A 19,981-nucleotide genomic window follows, 5' to 3' on the forward strand; every position below is an offset into this window, starting at 1 on the left:
TCTACTCACTTTTGCATGTTTTTGAACTGCTAGGTTGACAGAAGCTGGGGCAGGTTTCTAATCGGAATTAAGCCCTTCCCTCTTTGCTCCCCTTTTCCAGATAGTAGGTCGTTTTCAACTCTTAAACATTCTTGTTCTATATATAGGTCGTTTTCAACTCTTAAACCTTTGAAAATATACATAAGAAGCACAAGGACTTGCACTCTAGAGTGTCCACCGAAGTTTATCAATGGAGCCTGATTTCTGTCAAAAGTGTATTGACACAGTTTTCAAGTGTTTCCAACAGATGTTGTGGTATTCTTTTGTAACAATAAATTACCGATTAACAGACATTTTCAGTTATTTTAAGACTTGAAACTTTGTAATTAAAATATAAAATTGGTTTATTTAAGTTTGTATAAAATATGGAATTAACCATACTATTTTAATTATTTTGTGTTATGGAACTACTTTTCACGATTCAGTAAAAAAAGTTTCAAAAGTTTCAAACCCCACCCATTTTTTTTCTGGCTGTGGCCCTGCTTGACTGTATCTTTAAATTGTGGTGCCTGGATGTATGCACAAAACCAAAAGGATATATTAACAGACTGGGATGTGGGATGTAGGTATTTCAGTTAATCTTCATGAGATAGTTCACCCCCCCCCCCCTAAAAAATGCTCATGCTCAGTAGTGGCAAGTGATCTTAGATGGAGAGTGCAAATGGACTATTGGACAAGGGAAATGTGAGTAACTGATACAATTGGACCATCCTGAAGAGTGCATGGCTAGCTGACTGTGAAGCCGAAGAGGCGCACTCACTGCTGGGACATTTTTCCCAATTGTGCAGAATATTCTGTTTTCTTTCAGGTGAACACCTCTTGTATGCCATTGATCACCCCCAGGATGAAATTAAAGACTAACAATCTCAAAGAACCAATTAAGGTAAGACGATCTGGATAGAAAATACAGCTACCTCTAGATCAGTCATTCTCAACCTGTATTTCCCCAGATGTTTAGGCCTTCAACTCCCAGAAATTCTAACAGCTGGTAAACTGGCTGGGATTTCTGGGAGCTGGAGGCCAAAACACCTGGGGACCCACAGGTTGAGAACCACTGCTTTAGATGCTGGTTGGTGACTGTTTATAGAAGGATTTCTTCTAGCACAGGTTGAGATGCAGCTGTGAGCTGGTGAGGACAGATGTTAACTGGTCACCTCCCTCCCTTCCTTTTGCCAGAGAGGATGTCCAGAGGCAGCTACCTGCACCAGATTTCATTGCTTGATTGCCAATCTTTCTCCAGAAGAGAAGGTCAAATTCAGGTTTTCTGGGGAATTTTACAGAAAGGAGGATACTAGTAAGGTAAGTAGCACTTCTTTCTTCCAGGTAAGAAGTGTGAGGATTTGAAAAGAGATGCCATGAAATGGTGGGTTAACTGGAAAGACATGTTGCAGCAATTGATTGACTGAGCATGCCAGGGGCCAGAGTTCTGATTGGCTGCTGTTTCTGGCTTGCTGCTGAGACAAGCAGTTTTTAACTGCCACTTTCACTTTGGAGAGTGAAGAGAGTGCTGACTGGAAATAGGAAGGAAATGGCTGCCAGCTCTCTGAAGCCTGATCATTTTAAGGCATGAAGCATTATTTAAGGAGTATTTAAAAAGGGCTGTTCATTCCCTCTGTTCTCTGTGTGAATTCACTGCTGTATATATTGTTACCACAAAGTTGAAGTACTTTGGCCACATCATGAGGAGACAGCAAAGCCTAGAGAAGACAATTATGCTGGGGAAAGTGGAAGGCAAAAGGAAGAGGGGCCGACCAAGGGCAAGATGGATGGATGGCATCCTTGAAGTGACTGGACTGACCTTGAAGGAGCTGGGGGTGGTGACGGCCGACAGGGAGCTCTGGCGTGGGCTGGTCCATGAGGTCACGAAGAGTCGGAGATGACTGAACGAATGAACAACAACAAAGATACTGTTATTTGTTACACAAGCCCCAGTGACACTTTATTATACTTCAGGGTATATAATAGTTCAGAATTTATGGTACTGCTTCTGTTTATTTATATTTACCAACCCCCACAAGAAGGACTATTCTAGCCTACTGGAGGGAACGATTTTGTGCACAAAAAGAAAAATACTTTGAACCTGTGGCCAGGCAGATCTAATAATAATTGTATTGAGGGGCTGACCACATGAGAAGTTTTTAAGGTGTGTCAAAGGATGTGGGAGGAAAGGAGAGAAATGAAGGACAAAACAATCTTTGTTTAATCTGTTTTGGCAACTCTACAGCTGGATTCCCAGAGTTTTCATCTTCACAGCGAAGCATACGTGTTTGTTGACGAGACCAGGTTTTTCCAGGTTCCTCCTGAGAAATTCCATTTTAGTCAGGTAACTTGAAAAACAGAGTTATTGAATTCACACTATGGAAACTGTCCTCATCTCATTATACAGAGATGGCAATTGGTTGCTTACTTTATTTACTTACTTAGGCGATCCCTCATTGGCTGAGTAGGATAGTCTTCCAGGATCAGTGTTCTGGTGGGTTCATAGGCGACTGTGAAGCCCTTTTCTTGACCTGCATGTTCTCCCAAAGTGAGGGCATTGGTTTCCAGGTGGAAGGCGGTCTCGGTCAAGGTTGGCTTGATGCGCCTTCCTCTTGGCACGTTTCTCTCTTTCGCCCTCCATTCATGCCTCTTCAAATTCTGCAGCACTGCTGGTCACAGCTGACCTCCAGCTGGAGCACTCAAGGGCCAGGGCTTCCCAGTTCTCAGTGTTTATTGGTTGAGCACAGAATGTGTGAAATAATAATAATAATAATAATAATAGTAATAATACTTTATTTGTACCCCGCTACCATCTCCCCAAGGGACTTGGTGCAGCTTACATGAAGCCGAGCCCAAACACAACAATACAAGCAATAATCACAACAATACAAGCAATTAAAATAAAAACATAGACAATAAACGTATAACATTATCAATAAGACAACATACAATTAAAACTGTGGGAAGGCCAAATGTAAAATTAAAATTGGGAATAGTGCTGAACATGGACGAGAAGGTGATAGTAGCATTTGTGGAAAGACATACAAGCAGACCTAAAAATGTAAAGTGCTTTAGAGGGACAAAGTGCTGTGGGATCATTATTCCGGGAAGGCACACTGGAACAACCACGTCTTTAAGCTCCTCCTGAAGACTGCCAGGGTTGGGGCCTGCCTGATGTCCTTAGGGAGTGAGTTCCAGAGTCGAGGGGTCACTACCAAAAAGGCCCTCTCTCTCGTCCCCACCAATCGCGCCTGCGATGCAGGTGGGATCGAGAGCAGGGCCTCTCCAGATTAACGAAGAGATTGTGTGGGTTCGTATACAGAGATGCGGTCACGAAGGTAGGAGGGCTCTAAACTGTTCATTAATGCTTAATGGAGCAAGCATGTGCAAACTTTGGCCCTCCAGGTGTTTTGGACTTTAACTCTCACAATTCCTAACAGCCGATAGGCTGTTAGGAATTGTGGGAGTTGAAGTCCAAAACACCTGGAGGGCCAAAGTTTGCCCATGCCTGTAATAGAGGGATGGATACTACTGAATTATAGTTCCCATATAGCCTGATCATCAGCCTTACTACCCCTATATTATAATGCACCTGAGGATGTTTCCCTTCCCTGACCATGATCAGCTTTCTAAAATGTGGATGGAGATGCACCTCTAGGGAATTGGAGGGGGCAGTGGTGGTGGGCAAGTACCTTGAGCACTCTTCCTCTCATTTGCAGATCATTACTGAAGTGGAGCTGATTTCGCCTTTCAACCCTGTTCCCATCATCATCGGCAGCACTGTTGGTGGGATCCTGCTCTTAGCCATTCTGGTGGCTGTCTTGTATAAGGTATGCTCAACTGTTGATTAGGTATAGTCAAACACTTTTGGCATCTTTTATTTTGTTTTGTTTTTACATTGAGAATTCCCATCACCAGTTGCTCTTGTGGCTTTTAACAAAATGATGCCATAACCTTTTGGAAAATGTGGATCAGAAATGGGATTCATAACCTTTTTGGAAAATCACTGGTCAAAGGAAAGGCATGACCTTGTTAGAAGTCACAATCTTTTGAAAAGTGAGGTTCACCAGCATTCATGGAGTCCCGTTGGCGCAGTGGATTAAACCCTTGTGCTGGCAAGACTGAAGACCGACAAGTTGGAGGTTTGAATATGGGGAGAGTGTGGATAGAATCGTAGAATCATAGAGTTGGAAGAGACCTCATGGGCCATCCAATCCAACCCCCTGCCAAGAAGCAGGAATATTGCATTCAAAGCACCCCTGACAGATGGCCATCCAGCCTCTGTTTAAAAGCTTCCAAAGAAGGAGCCTCCACTATACTCCAGGACAGAGAGTTCCACTGATGAACGGCTCTCACAGTCAGGAAGTTCTTCCTAATGTTCAGATGGAACCTCCTTTCTTGTAGTTTGAAGCCATTGTTCTGCGTCCTAGTCTCCAGGGAAGCAAAAAACAAGCTTGCTCCCTCCTCCCTGTGACTTCCTCTCATATATTTATACATGGCTATCATATCTCCTCTCAGCCTTCTCTTCTTCAGGCTAAACATGCCCAGCTCCTTAAGCCGCTCCTTATAGGGCTTGTTTTTCAGACCCTTGATCATTTTAGTCACCCTCCTCTGCACACATTCCCTCTGTCCATTCTGGCTCCCTGTGTGGGAACAATATATATATATATTTATTTATTTCATGCATTTTTACCCCGCCCTTCTCCCCCCAAAGGGGGACTCAGGGTGGCCTCACATAAGCATCATGTGATGCTGTCAGCATATAACAACAAAGATTACAGTAAAAATCATTAAAGACATTATACAAATTCCTTCACAAGTTCATTAAGCAATAAATTAAAACATGCCAATTAAAACCAAGACCAAGTCGCGTAAATCCAATGTCGCTGGTGTCCTCAATTTTCTTTCCCATTGCCTCTGTCCACTAGTCAAACGCCTGGTTCCAAAGCCAAGTCTACAATTGTCTTCTAAAGGACAGGAGGGAGGTGGCCAACCTGATGTCCTTAAGGAGGGAGTTCCACAGACGGGGGGCCACTGCCGAGATGACCCTGTTTCTTGTCCCCACCAACCGCATTTGCGTGAGTGGTGGGATCGAGAGCAGGGCCCCCTCTGATGATCTTAAGGTTCATGATTCATAACTAGCGATACGTTTGGATATGTTATCAGGGCCAGAACCATTTAGGGCTTTAAGAGTTAAAACCAGGACTTTGAATTGTGTTCGGAAGCTGATTGGCAGCCAGTGGAGCTGGCGCAGCAAAGGAGTAGTACACTTCTTGTACGCCGCTCCGGTAAGCAGCCTAGCTGACGACCATTGGACTAGTTGAAGCTTCCGAGAGGTCTTCAAAGGCAGCCCCACATAGAGAGTGTTGCAGTAGTCTATTCGGGATGTAACCAGAGCATGGACCACTGTGGCCAGGTCAGACTTCCCAAGGAACGGGCGCAGCTGGCGCACAAGTTTTAATTGTGCAAAAGTTCTCCCGGCCACCGCCGATACCTGGGGTTCCAGGCTCAGCGATGAGAAAAGCCTCCCACAAGGAAGGTAAAATATCAAAACATATGCGAATGGCTATTGGTGTTAATTGTATATTGTTGTTAATTGTATACTTTTCTATAATATGTTATGATGTTAACTGTTTTTTATACTGTGTTATGGTATGGAATTTCTGCTGTTCTTGTTGTGAACCGCTGTGAGTAGCCTAAGGGCTGAGAACAGCGGTATACAAATAAAGTAAATAAATCAATCAATAAATCAATAAATAAATGCCCATCCCCTGGGCAACATCCTTGCAGATAGCCAATTCTCTCACACCAGAAGCAATTTGCAGTTTCTCAAGTCGCTCCTGACCCTAAAAAAAAAAAGCCGGCATTTATGCAAGGCAGCTAGGTCTCTCCGCTGTTAAACTGATGTACCTAGATATGTCTTTGAACTGTCAGGGACAAAGACATGCCAATGCACAAAAACATATATTTAGCAGTTTCAGTAGTGTTCCTTTGAAGTTGCCCAAAAACATCTACTCTCCTTTAAAATATATTTGCCTTTAAATCATGCTCTCAAGAGCCAAAACAAACAGTCTTATTTAAAGGTAACAGAGTTGGTTTACTCACAAAACTTTATGTATACATAATACAGGTACTTTGCTTATGAATCCAGTTACAATTGGATTTAAGTAGTTTCTCTGTGTAAGTAACACAGGGCATCTTCCTTAGAATCAGTATGCTTCTGTATAGCATACTCTTCCTGCATTGAAGTCCAAACTGAACTCACTGCTTCTAATGAAGTCTAAAGCAAACACATACTTCTCTACATGGCTTCTCAAAGCAAACACTGGTCTAAAATGGAGTCTCAGGTCCTGAACCTGATCACATGGTCAGTAGCCCCTCCCACAACAAAGAGATTAGATAAAATTGCATACCAACACACACATATAATGCAATAAGTAATTATATACATATCAAAGAACTAGTGGAGGCTTGAGAAGGTTGCTATTTCCAACAGTGCCTGACAAATGACCCATTGATTCCTTTACGGTTCTTACTGCATATTTCTCCTTAATTTTCCCCCACAGGTTGGATTCTTTAAACGGAAGCGCATTCCCAAGGTGGATGAAACCGCAATGACCTCAGTTGCCCCAAGTGAAGAGGCTCCTCCACCTTCAAGTAGCTCCTAATTTGGCATTGGCCTGAAAGTCGGCATTTCTGATTTTTCTGGAACGGAAATTAAGAGGCAGGACTAGTTGAGGAAGGACTAGGGAAAGGGAGCAGGTTAAGAAGAAGAGGCTAGGAACTAGAACAAAACTATTTATTTTAATAACCATGTATGTTTTTGAATCGGAAAGCCATAGCCCACTAGTACAACAACCCAATGAGATTTCATTTATTCAGGCAGGAAAAAGAGATAGTATAGTCACGCCAGTCTGTACCACTTTTGAATGGAAATACGGGGAGTGTTTGTACGTGTGAAAAATGCCCTGCTCATGAGATGACAAAATAGTAGAGAGACATTAAAAGAAAACCCTGCTTGTGCATTTACTTCTAGTTGCTTCACCATATAGGTTGTCGTGGCACAGTCTCTGACGTAATGTAAAAGCAATCATGTGTAGTTCACATTTGATCAACCCACACACTGCCTTGCCAGAGAAAGAAAATATACCATGCAGATAAACAGTAAAGAACAAGTAGTTTCATCACAGTAGAGAAAAAATCCACTTAAAATCCTGTTTCTGCCTCCTGCAAAATTCTGGGGTTTGTAGTTTAATGAGGCTGTTAAAGGCTTTTCCTTAAACTACAAACCCCAGAATTCTGCAGGAAGCAGAAACTGGATTTTAAGTGGATTTTTTTCTCTAGTGTGATGAGGCCTTTAGTTCAGAACAATATATGTAGGATGTGATCAGTTGCACTAACTCACATTATGTCCTTTTATGAGGGATTTAAAAACTGTCTTTCTTCTGTCCATGTGGATAAACTCCTTCAGCAGCTCATGAAGCGAGAGTACACGCCAAACTCTGTCTGTCTCTGCATCCCTCTTCAGATTGTCTTTCTCTGTACTTGCATAGCTCGAGCCTGAACAAAAATGTAACAGTATGCAAAAGTCCCAGGCTCAGCCACCACCCTGGGCATTGCCCAACCAATCAGCTTCATGCATTTTATTTTACAGTTGACACACACACACACACTGATTCCTTGCATGCTCCTATGTTAAATTGCCCAAAGTCCCATCTGCCCAAATCTGGAGCCAACTCTTTTGCTTTAAGCAATAGGAAGATTTCTTTATTCAAGAAAAAGCCAAAATAATTTTATATGCAAAGCTGCCCATCCCTAATGGAGGCTGGGTATCAGGCTTCCTATTTGCCTTTTAGCTAATTGATAAACGGGATGCGTGGGTGGCGATTGGCAGATATTGATTTCTCCTGGGGCAGCAGCTGCTCTGAATGATGAGGATGGGATTTGGACAAGAGCAAGAGATAATGGACTGATGTCTCTGTGCTTAGATGTTCTAGTGGAGCCCAACAGAGGAAGTTGAGCCATCGCCTGACTTTAGCAACATGTACCTTTGAAATTAAAGGGATGTGATTCAGTCTTCCGTTGACATCTTCCTGTAATTTGCAAAACCTCCTCCAAATGACTGGATTTCAGGATGTGGATTTCATAGAATTTCAGGGAAACCCACTTTTCCTTCCTGTTTACCAAATGATTCAATATATTGAGATACGAGCTTAACAAATGGTGCAGTGCAACAATTTAATTGGGGAGAGCTGGATCCCAGTTTGGAAAAGGATAGCTGTGTTCATATGTAGCTGCAAAAGCCAAGGGTTATGCATGCAAAGGGCAGAAATACTGAAGGAAGAAGCACCTGAGGAAGTAGACCTGGGATGTGTTTACATCAGGCATGGGCAAACTTGGGCCCTCAAGGTGTTTTGGATTTCAACTCCCACAATTCCTAACAGCCTCGGGCCCTTTCCTTTTCCCAGGCATCCCCTGGGCAATGTCCTTGCAGACGGCCAAGGTTGGAATCTGGGTGGAGTGTGGATGAGCTCCCTCTGTCAGCTCCAGCTCCCCATGTGAGGACATGAGAGAAGCCTCTCACAAAGATAGTAAAACATCCAAAACACCTGGGCATCCCCTGGGCAGCATCCTTGCAGACTCCCAAGGTTGGAATCTGGATAGAGTGCAGATGAGCTCCCTCTGTCAGCTCCAGCTCCCCATGCGAGGATATGAGAGAAGCCTCCCACAAATATAGTAAAACATCCAAAACATCCAGGCATCCCCTGGGCAATGTCCTTGCAGAAGGCCAATTCTCTCACACCAGAAGCAACTTGCAGTTTCTCAAGCGGCTCCTGACATGGAAAAAACAATATCAAAGGCATTTAATATCTTTGGGATACGGTCCACAGTTTGGCAATTTCTTTGGCTTCCGCATAACCGATTTAGGCAGGTTGTTGTGAAATAAGGGTGAGTGTACCACACATGCTGTGTTTAGCTCTGAAAAGGTAGACCAGGATAAAAATAATTAAAAAATCAATGCCTTTTCAGTACAAGTTTTCCACTGCATTCAGGATTTTTCCCAGGGGAAGAAGCCTTATTTTTCCTTAAAAGTGTTTGGGAGTCCACTTGGAAAGTATAGTTCAATTCCCCTCTTGATATACATTAAGAATAGCCTGGACTTGGATGACCCCATAAGACTTATTCAAGCAAGATATTGTCCTATATGCTGCGAGTCTCCTATGGAGTCTAGTTGTGGGGGGTCATGGCAGGAGGGATTTTAAATGCCCCTACACCAGCGTTTCTCAACCTGGGGGTAGGGACCCATGGAGGGGTCACGAGGGGGTTTCAGGGGGGTCGCCAAAGACCATCAGAAAATATATATTTCTGATGGTCTTAGGAACCCCTTTGACAGAGAAGGCTGAAGATCTCTCTGGCTGTCCTTCTCTTCATTTTTGGAAACAGACAGCGATTCCTCCCACCTGCTGTGATTGGTCAGCCTCTCAGCCAGCCTTTCGGCCAAGGGGAGGGCTGTTTCTGAGACTTCAAGCAGGGGAGGGGAGAGCAGTGTGCTCGGTGCATGACAGCATGGTGCATGCATGTGCTAGGGAGAGCATGTGAGGCCAGAGGGAGGCTTGCACCAAGGAGTCCCTTCAAGCCATGGGGGGTTTTTTGGGTGGGAAGTTTGACCCAATTCTATTGTTGGTAGGGTTCAGAATGCTCTTTGATTGTAGGTGAACTATAAATCCCAGCAACTACAACTCCCAAATGAGAAAATCAACCTCCCCTCCCCCCCCAACCTCGTCAGCATTCAAATTTGGGCATATTGGGTATTTGTTTCAGTGAATGAATATATATTCTGCGTATCAGATATTTACATGACGATTCATAACAGTAGCAAAGTTACAGTTATGAAGTAGCAATGACAATAATTTTATGGTTGAGGATCACCACAACATGAGGAACTGTGTTAAGGGTTCGTGGCATTAGGAAGGTTGAGAAACACTGCCCTATACAATATTTCAATAGGGTTGGAGGTAAGAAGCCATAGTTGAAGGGCATAGTTTTGGGCATGATCTCACCTCCTGACACTGTGATCTCAGTACTAGAAGAATGAGACAAAAGCACAAGATGGGTAGAGCTGTTTCCATTGGGATTTTATTATAAAAACAGAAGGCAATGCACATCCTATTTGCATCCTGTCCATTCCCCGGCTTCTCCCTTTCAAATGACCAATGTTAATCCATCACCCTCATTTCTTCTGGGGGGCAGTTCCGAGAGACAGCTGAATATTTTCTAATACAAATTGTGCAGCTACAGTTCCTTAATGCATCTAATGCCCCGCTTTCTTTTAGACAGTTATGATTTCAGTTGCAGAAAGATGAGCAAATTCCACCCACAAGCACAGCCTTCTTGTGTTGTCGAAGGCTTTTATGGCCAGAATCATTGTGTTGCTGTGAGTTTTCTGGGCAGTATGGCCATGAAGGAGCTGCTGAACTTGTTGACCAAAAGGTTGCAGGTTCGAATCCAGGGAGCAATGTGAGCTCCTGCTGTTAGCCCCAGCTTCTGCCAACCTAGCAGTTCAAAAACATGCAAATGTGAGTAGATCAATAGATACTGCTCCAGTGGGAAGATAACAGTGCTCCATGAAGTCATGCTGGCCACATGACCTTAGAGGTGTTTATGGACAACGCCGACTCTTCGGCTTAGAAATGGAGATGAGCACCAACCCCCGGAGTTGAGTTGGACACAACTGGACTTAATGTCAGAGAAAAACCTTTACCTTTACCTTATGGCCATGTTTCAGAAGCATTCTCTTCTGAAGTCTGTGTTGGAGTCTCCATTGGCCTGTAGAGCCCATTTTAGGTGGTTCAGTTCACCTTGGAGGAGGTGGGCTCGCAGATTCTTTTTCCATGGTCTGCCAAAGCTTTAATTGTGCTTCTTTTTTTATTTGAGTGATGATTGGAGTTTTTATGTAGGTATCTATCCATGTGTGTACTTTTTTGTACACTGTGTGTCCCAGTTGTTGGATAATTCAACACAGACATCAGAAGAGCTGCAAGACTAAGAACAAGCCACGAGAGTAAACACAAAGATCCACCCACAGGAAAAGTGTGCTTGCCATACATCAAGGGAATCACTGACCACATAAGGAAGCTGATGAAGAAACACAACCTACAAACTATCTACAGATCTGCTAAGAACATTCAACAAATGCTATGTTCAGCAAAGGACAAAAGGGATCCTCTCACCTCTGCAGGAGTCTACCGTATACCATGCAGCTGTGGACAAGTTTACATAGGAACCACCAAACGCTGCAGCATTGCCCAGACACGAATCAAGGAACATGAAAGGCACTGTAGACTGATTCAACCCAAGAAGTCAGCCATAGCAGAGCACCTGATGAATCAACCTGGACATATCATAATATTTGAGAACACAGAAATGCTGGACCACTCTAACAACCACCATGTCAAACTACACAGAGAAGCCATTGAAATCCACAAGCATGTGGACAATTTCAACAGAAAGGAGGAAACCATGAAAATGAACAAAATCTGGCTACCAGTATTTAAACAATTCTAAAATCAGGACAGTAAATAGACAGCAACACTCAAAAAGCAGGGGAATTCCAGGCAAAAATCAATCAGGGCCAGCTAACACCTCCCAACAAAGGATTCTCCCAGGCAACAACTAGCCAAGCTTTGAAATTACGAGCCCATTAAATGCTAATCAAGGTGGCCAGTTGCAACATTCACACTTCCCTCAAGCAGACAAGAGTTCGTTCTCCCATCTGGACATCATTCCACAGATATATAAACCTCATTTGCCTAGTTTCCAACAGACCTCACAACCTCTGAGGATGCCTGCCATAGATGTGGGTGAAACGTCAGGAGAGAATGCTTCTGGAACATGGCCGTACAGCCCAGAAAACTCACAGCAGCCTTTTTGGTCCACAAACATATAATACCGAGTGTCCCATTTCTATCTCAGCCTTTGTGCCTAAAGTTCCCGTGGGGTATGCATCAGGATGTGATAATAGACCTAGCGGTATCATCTTCCTCTTCATTAATACTCAAGTGTGGGCTTAAGCCCTTGTCAGACCCCCAAATGAGCTAAAGAAGGGGGGAAGATGAATTATCAGCTGGGACCACTAATGTTAAACAGACAATTTGGGATAGGGAGAGCAGAGCAGAGCTTGGTGTGTATGTGAATGGATAAAAACAGCCTCCTTGTGTGTGAATAAATACAAAGAGAGGTTTTTGAGCATGTTCAGAGTACGTTTCCTTCCTCCCTGAGAGAAATCACACTCTTGCCACACACTTTAGGCCAGCATTTCTCAAACTGGGGGTCGGGACCCCTGGGGGGGATTGCGAAGAGGTGTCAGAGGGGTCACCAAAGACTATCGGAAAACACAGTGTTTTATGTTGGTCATGGGAGTTCTGTGTGGGAAGTTTGGCCCAATTCTATCGTTGGTGGGGTTCAAGGAGCTGTTTGATTGTAGGTAAAGTATAAATCCCAGCAACTACAACTCCCAAATGTCAAGGTCTATTTTCCCCAAACACCACCAGTGTTCACATTTGGGCATATTGGGTATTCATGCCAAGTTTGGTCCAGATTCATTATTATTTGAGTCCACAGTGCTCTCTGGATAGAGGTGTACTACAACTCCAAAACTAAAGGTCAATACCCACCAAACCCTTCCTGTAGTTTCTGTCAGTCGTGGGAGTTCTGTGTGCCAGGTTTGCCCCAATTCCATCGTTGGTGGAGTTCAGAATGCTCTTTGATTGTAGGTGAACTATAAATCCCAGCAACTTCAACTTCCAAATGACAAAATCAAATCCCTCCATCCCCAAACTCACCAGTATTCAAATTTGGGCATATCGGGTATTTGTGCCAATTTTGGTCCAGTGAAGAAAAATACGTCCTGTCTATCAGATATTTACATTATGATTCATAACAGTAGCAGAATGAGAGTTATGAAGTAGCAACGAAAATAATGTTATGGTTGAGGGTCACCACAACATGTCAAACTGTATTAAGGGGTCATGGCATTCGGAAGGTTGAGAAACATTGCTTTAGGCAAACTAAATAACCAGTACCTTTTTAGTTCCATGGTTTGTTAGAAAACTAATCACAAAACTAGATGAGAGAAGGCGCAAAAAGTGATTGGAAGGCGAGATTCAGAGCACCATAGAGTTGTAAGAGGAACCATATCAATGGGAAAGCAGTTACTCAGAGGCTGTTCCTGAGACGGCTGTCTTTCTCTGCCTATCAGTCTCTTCCTTTGGCAATGTAAAGTGCGCTGTTTTGTCACTGGTCAAGGGTCAGCATACGGCCCACAGAAAAATGATGATGCAAGATAAGAGGGGTGCTATTTTGTGGGAAGCCCCCCCACAGAGACACATTCCGCCTTCTCCGTGCCTCGGAGCTGGAGGGGAGGAAGCGTTGGGAACATTGCAGTGCAACAACTCATGGGCAGTGGAGCGCGGGAGAGTGGTATCTGACTCCACGCTGCCACCCCTGAAGAGCCAGTAATGGGCATCTTTGAAGAAATAGGTATTGCCTGCAAGAGAAAAGAACACCGGATATTACAAGCAAGAAGAATATTAGGAAGATGTATCGTCTAAGGCTTTCATGGCTGGAATCACTGGGTTGTTGTAGGTTTTTTCGGGCTATATGGCCATGTTCTAGAGGCATTCTCGCCTGACGTTTCGCCTGCATCTATGGCAAGCATCCTCAACCATCCTATAAACCCTTTTTCCTAGTTTCAACAGACCTCAACAAAAGATTGCCCCAGGCACTGCCAGGCCATCAAATGCTAATCAAGGTGGTCAGCTGAAACATTCACACCTAGCTCCAGCAGACAAGAGTCCTTTGTCCCACCCTGGTCATTCCACAGATATATAAACCCTTTTTCCTAGTTCCAACAGACCTCACTACCTCTGAGGATGCTTGCCATAGATGCAAGCGAAATGTCAGGAAATGCCTCTAGAACAGGGATCCTCAAACTTTTTAAACAGAGAGCCAGGTTACAGCCCCTCAAACTGTTGGGAGGGCCTGATTATAATTTGAAAAAAGCATGAATGAATTCCTATGCACACATCTTATATGTATTGTCGAATGCTTTCATGGCCGGAATCACTGGGTTGTTGTAAGTTTTTTCGGGCTGTATGGCCATGTTCCCGAGGCATTCTCTCCTGACATTTCACCTGCATCTATGGCAAGCATCCTCAGAGGTTATTTGTAGTACAAAAAAACACTTAAAAACAATACAATAATTAAAATGAAGAACAATTTTAACAATTATAAACTTATTAGTATTTCAATGGGAAGTGTGGGCCTGCTTTTGGCTGATGAGATAGGACTGTTGTTGTTGTTGTTGTGTGCTTTCAAGTCGTTTCAGACTTAGGTTGATCCTGAGTGAGGGACGGGTAAATTACTTTGGAGGGCCATATCCGGCCCCCGGGCCTTAGTTTGAGGACCCCTACTCTAGAACATGGCCATATAGCCCGAAAAAACCTACAACAACCCAACATTAGGAAGAACTTCCTGACTCTAAGAGCCGTTTAAGTGTAGAATATGCTGCCTTGGAGTGTATGGAGTCTCCTCCTATGGACATTTTTTAATCAGAGGCTGGATTGCCATCTGTCAGGAGTTCTTTGATTGGGTGTTCCTGTAGGGCAGGGGGTTGGTCTGGATTCTATGTTGAAAGCAAATCAGAGGCAGTTACATGGCAAGGTGGAAAAGCAATGAATACAATCTGGGATTAGTTGGAAGAGCCATATCACCTTGGAGAGGCCCAATTCAATCTGCCTTGATATGGACAGAACTGCAAATGACGGCAGTTAACACCTGCAGGACCCTCAGATGTTATGTGCTTTCAAGTTGACTGGTTTACTGTGACGCCAAGTTATTTCGCAGCACAATTTGTTTGCCTTTGCCTTTCCTTAATACTCGCTGGCTGTGTCTTGATCAAGGTCACCCAATCAATTGGAGCCACAGTGGCACAATGGGTTAAACCAGTGGTTCTCAACCTGGGGTCCCCAGATGTTTTTGGCCTACAACTTCCAGAAATCCCAGCCAGTTTACCAGCTGTTAGGATTTCTGGGAATTGAAGGCTAAAAACATCTGGGGACCCCAGGTTGAGAACCACTGGGTTAAACCCTTGTATTAGCTGAACTGCTGACCTGAAAGTCAGCGGTTCAAATCTGCGAGACAGGGTGAGCTCCCATCTGTCAGCTCCAGCTTTCCATGCAGGGACGTGAGAGAATCCTCCCACGGGATAGTAACACGTCCAGGCATCCCCTGGACAGCATCTCTGCAGACGGCCAATTCTCTCACACCACAAACACAATAAAAAACCCTGTCGATTTTGAAAACTGATTGGGAATTTGAACCCTTGTCTCCCACAGTCCTAGTCCAACATTTTTCAATGCTGCCTCTCTTGTAGGGGCCTTTGCCATTTATAAAATTGTTTACAGAATTCATGGTGGATTCCTCAAAATGAACTTCATGGACACTTTTCTTTAAAGAGGCCTAATCTGAATTTGCATAGTTGAGCAATGCTATATTTTGGATCTAATTTTTGCCCCTTAGATAGGAAGAGTTGCTTTCATTGCATTCAATCTCAAATTAAAAATTTCATCAAGTTCTGAAGTTTTCGTGAAATTGCATTCCAAGGTCTTATCAGGCTTGTGCAAAACTCTCTGCCAACAAATATGCTTCAGTCCCTCCCTACCATCGTTCCACCGCGTGACGTCATCCAGATCTGTAGGCACCCCTTTCCAGAGGGTGACAGGTTTGGGGTACCCTGGTTCCACGTGGCCCAATTGGTCATCGTAGCGCCAGTATTGATCCTTTTCTAGGAGGTAGGTCTTCCCGTTGTGGGGCCACACAAACGCAGCACCAATGATAGTGCCAGGAGGGAGGCCAAGATCCGAGGTGGAGCGGGGGTATCCAGGGTTGACCCTGGTATCTGTGAAAACCCAGTAGTGGGACCCTACAAAGGAGAAAAAGGAGTGAGAAGTGCATAACTACGAGGCATCCTAATGGGATTATCAAAGCAACTTCAGTAAAGTGCAAACAACCTGTAACCTCGGTGGCGGAATGAAAATCATGCATAGTTCACGTATTTACTAATCCACACACTGTCTTGCTAGAGAAAAGATATACCTGCTGATGATCAGTAAGGAATAAGGTGTTTACTCTTTGTTATGCAGAGCAACATATTTACAGTTATGTGAACTCACACAATGTCCTTTGGGAGAGATTCAAATGGTTCTTAGATGTCCATGTGAAAGATCTTCCAGCAGCCCCGAAGCAAAAATACAAAATTGTCTTGGTAAGCTCTTGCACAGAAAACCTAAACATTTAACTGTTGCCAAAACTCCCAGGCTCAGCTAGCTTCTCGGACATAGCCCAAATAATCATCTTTGTGCTTTGCATTTTTCAGTTAACACACTCACCAACTGATTTTACATGCTCCAACAACCTCTTCTCCAATCATTCCCTTTAGTACCAACATCTACTGTTCATTACAACTCAGATATTTGTGGCACAAATTCTCTTCTTCTGACTAAAGAGAAACTGTTTCAGGTGTATATTAAGGACCTTGCTGGGAAACTATATTGAACCCTGTCACTTCAATAGCTAATGAACTCATTGTTCTATGGAATATGAACCTAGCAGGCAGGATTCAACAGACACGTCACATGTAACCATTGTTTTTGAATTAACCCACAGATAAACCAACCATCCAGAATTTGATTTTTGTTTCTTGTCCATCCCATTTGTCAACTATGGGTAATTGAAGAAATACATCATGAGCAAATCATAGTTCTCTATCAAGATGTAATAATAAGCCAGCACTAAAATGCATCAGAGTTCATAAACTAGCTCATAGCCTTGAATTGTGATTTGTGGCTAAGTAACAAAACATTGTGTGTGTGTGTGAACCCAATCTTGGGTTGAATCCAGATTTAGATATAGCTAGACCATACTTGTTGGTCAGTCATGGTAACCATTTGAAGTCACCCCGATGTCAATGAATTTACTCCAAGAATAGTTAAAATCTGGATTCAGCCCACAACTGATTTTAAGTTGGGTTGCCGTGAGTTTTCTGGGCTGTATGGCCATGTTCCAGAAGCATTCTCTCCTGACATTTCACCCACATCTATGGCAGGCATCCTCAGAGGTTGTGAGGTATATTGAAAATTAGGACAAGGGAAGTTTATATATCTGTGGAAGGTCCAGGGTGGAAGAAAAAAAGAACTTTTTAAGTTGCTCATTGCTAAGAAGCACCTGATGTAATAATCATGTATTAGAAAATCAGATTTTCAAAACAATATAATGAAACGATAATATTTTGCTCCATGTCAATCAAACAATACACTACTTGAAAAGAGATGTTTCAGTCTCTTAGATAGTGTGCACATGTGTGCTATGCATTTGCACACATGTACACGCCATCTAAGAGACTGAAACATCTCTTTTCATGTAGCATCTTGTCTGATGTCATGCAGTTATACACATGGCGTCGATGGGGCACTATTATTTATTTATTTACATTATTTCTATCCTGCCCATATCAGCCCGGAGGCGACTCACTATTACATTGCAGACATCACTTTTTTGCCATTGGAGGTGAGTTTTAAGATTAACAATTTGTGGAATTCTTATGTTTTGGAAGAAGGCAGGAAGCCCAACTCCACACACAGCCCTTGGGTTCTTCTCTTGGACACTAAAAGTCCATCTGGCACCTTTAAAATAATCCATTGCACTCATTTTCCACAGAGACGGACAGCTTTATTTCCCACTGCCAGCCAGCTAGCCAAACTCACCAATGAAGAACACAATTTGGCTGTCGTTGGCACGTTCGTACACGGTATCGATGCCCTGGAAGTCCTTGGGCAATCCGATCCAGAAGCGGAGGATTTGCGCTGGTTCCAGGGAAACCAGTTGGTTGCTTGGTTGCATCCGCCAGAAATGTTTATCTGCAAAGGAGTTAATGTGCTCCTCTTCATTAGCTCAAAAACAACACACCAGAAGCAGTCCTCACCACTCCTGAGCCTACAGTTTCAATACATCATAGATTGCCAAGAAGCAGGAAAATTGCATTCAAAGCACCCCCGACAGATGGCCACCCAGCCTCTACTTAAAAGCCTCCAAAGAAGGAGCCTCCACCACACTCTGGGGCAGAGAGTTCCACTGCTGAACAGCTCTCACAGTCAGGAAGTTCTTCCTCATATTCAGATGGAATCTCCTTTCCTGTAGTTTGAAGCCATTGTTCTGTGTCCTAGTCTCCAAGGAAGAAGAAAACAAGCTTGCTCCCTCCTCCCTATGACTTCACCTCACATATTTATACATGGCCATCATCTCCTCTCAGCCTTCTCTTCTGAAGTGTAAACATGCCCAGCTCCTCATAGGGCTTGTTTTCCAGACTTGTTCATTTTAGTCACACTCCTCTGGATACATTGCAGCTTGTCAACATCTCCCTTCTACTGTGGTGCCGAGAATTGGGCACAGTATTCAAGATGTGGTCTGACCAAGGCAGAATAGAGTAGTAGCATGACTTCCCTGGATCTAGACACTATACTCCTATTTATGCAGGCCAACATCCTATTGGCTTTTTTGCCGCTACATGACATTGTTGGCTCATGTTTAACTTGTTGTCCACAAGGACTCCAAGAGCTTTTTCACACGTACTGCTCTCAATTCGTTTGGCAACCACACTGGCAAAAACATTGTGCTGCCGTTTGCTTATGTAGGTCAAACCTGCTGCAAATGTCTTGACTGGGTTCCTCAGGCCCAAATTACATGTAGCATTGAAAATTAGTGATCAATATCAATACACTACTTCATCTACAGTCCCCGGTGGTGCAGTGGTTTAAACCCTTGTGCTGGCAGGACTGAAGACCGACAGGTCGCAGGTTTGAATCTGGGGAGAGCATGGATGAGCTCCCTCTATCAGCTCCAGCTTCAGCTCCCCATGCAGGGACATGAGAGAAGCCTCCCACATGGATGATAAAACATCAAAACATCCAGGCGTCCCCTGGGCAACGTCTTTGCAGACGGCCAATTCTCTCACACCAGAAGTGACTTGCAGTTTCTCAAGTTGCTCCTGACACGAGAAAAAAAATCTACAGCACTATTTCTTTATCCGTGGACTCACTATCTACTCTTTCACTTCCCTACATTCCAAAAAATATCCTCCCTGAAAAGTGTTTTTATATATCATATGTGGTACAATGCTGGCAGGACTGGCAGGACCGCTGACCAATAGGTCAGCAGTTTGAATCCGGGGAGAGCGGGTTGAGCTCCATCTGTCAGCTCCAGCTCCCCATGCAGGGACATGAGAGAAGCCTCCCACAAGGATGGTAAAACAAACATCCGAGGGTCCCCTGGGCAACATCCTTGCAGACAGCCAATTCTCTCACACCAGAAACGACTTGCAGTTTCTCAAGTCACTCCTGACTCACAAATAATTGTATACATTATAATATACACTTGTAAAAATTACAAAAATGCTCTGCAGTGACAACAAATGACCCCATAATAATGCTTTAGAATAATTAGTAAACATTACTCAATACACCAAAACAGTGGTTCCCAACCTTTTATGACCAGGGACCACTTTAGCCGGTGACCACTCTCCAACATTAGTACCAAAAGGTTATGAATCAGTTTTGGGTCAACTTTAGATTTGGTTTGGTTCTTTGGGGTGTTGATTCAGAAAATTGCATTGGATAGACCACATCAGTTCTAGTTTCTGATACAGAATACATGCCATCCAATAGTCACCATCCACTCGCCTACATAAAATCAGACTTAATAATCTAGAGCTGACGTGGTAGTAGTAATCTTTTGTGAGTAGTCAGCCTCTCCTCTCCCCTCCCCACATCCCCATTGCCTTGGCACTATAACAGGGCTTTGCAAGACCAGTTGCTCTTGTTGTTGCATGGTTTCAAGGCAACAGTGTAGT

General features: G+C 43.7%; 1 protein-coding gene and 1 long non-coding RNA gene across 2 annotated transcripts in view; one reads left to right on the forward strand and one right to left on the reverse strand.

Moving 5' to 3' along the window:
- The first annotated feature begins 848 nt into the window (after window positions 1–848).
- LOC137097241 (uncharacterized) lies at window positions 849–2,356 on the forward strand. The gene is made up of 3 exons (XR_010910079.1): window positions 849–922; window positions 1,216–1,338; window positions 2,264–2,356. It is a non-coding gene; the product is annotated as an uncharacterized lncRNA (long non-coding RNA).
- A 7,785-nt stretch (window positions 2,357–10,141) lies between these two features.
- Window positions 10,142–19,981, reverse strand: part of MMP25 (matrix metallopeptidase 25) — a 29,751-nt gene continuing 19,911 nt past the window's right edge. The window contains exons 8-10 of the mRNA XM_060780235.2: window positions 17,841–17,993; window positions 15,740–16,000; window positions 10,142–13,564 (exon numbers count right to left, since the gene is read on the reverse strand). Coding sequence (XP_060636218.2) covers window positions 13,326–13,564; window positions 15,740–16,000; window positions 17,841–17,993 — 653 coding nt within the window. The 3' untranslated portion in view covers window positions 10,142–13,325. The remainder of the gene's footprint in view (window positions 13,565–15,739; window positions 16,001–17,840; window positions 17,994–19,981) is intronic.

This window comes from Anolis sagrei, chromosome 6 (assembly GCF_037176765.1).
Source record: "Anolis sagrei isolate rAnoSag1 chromosome 6, rAnoSag1.mat, whole genome shotgun sequence".
Classification (NCBI taxonomy): domain Eukaryota; kingdom Metazoa; phylum Chordata; class Lepidosauria; order Squamata; family Dactyloidae; genus Anolis; species Anolis sagrei.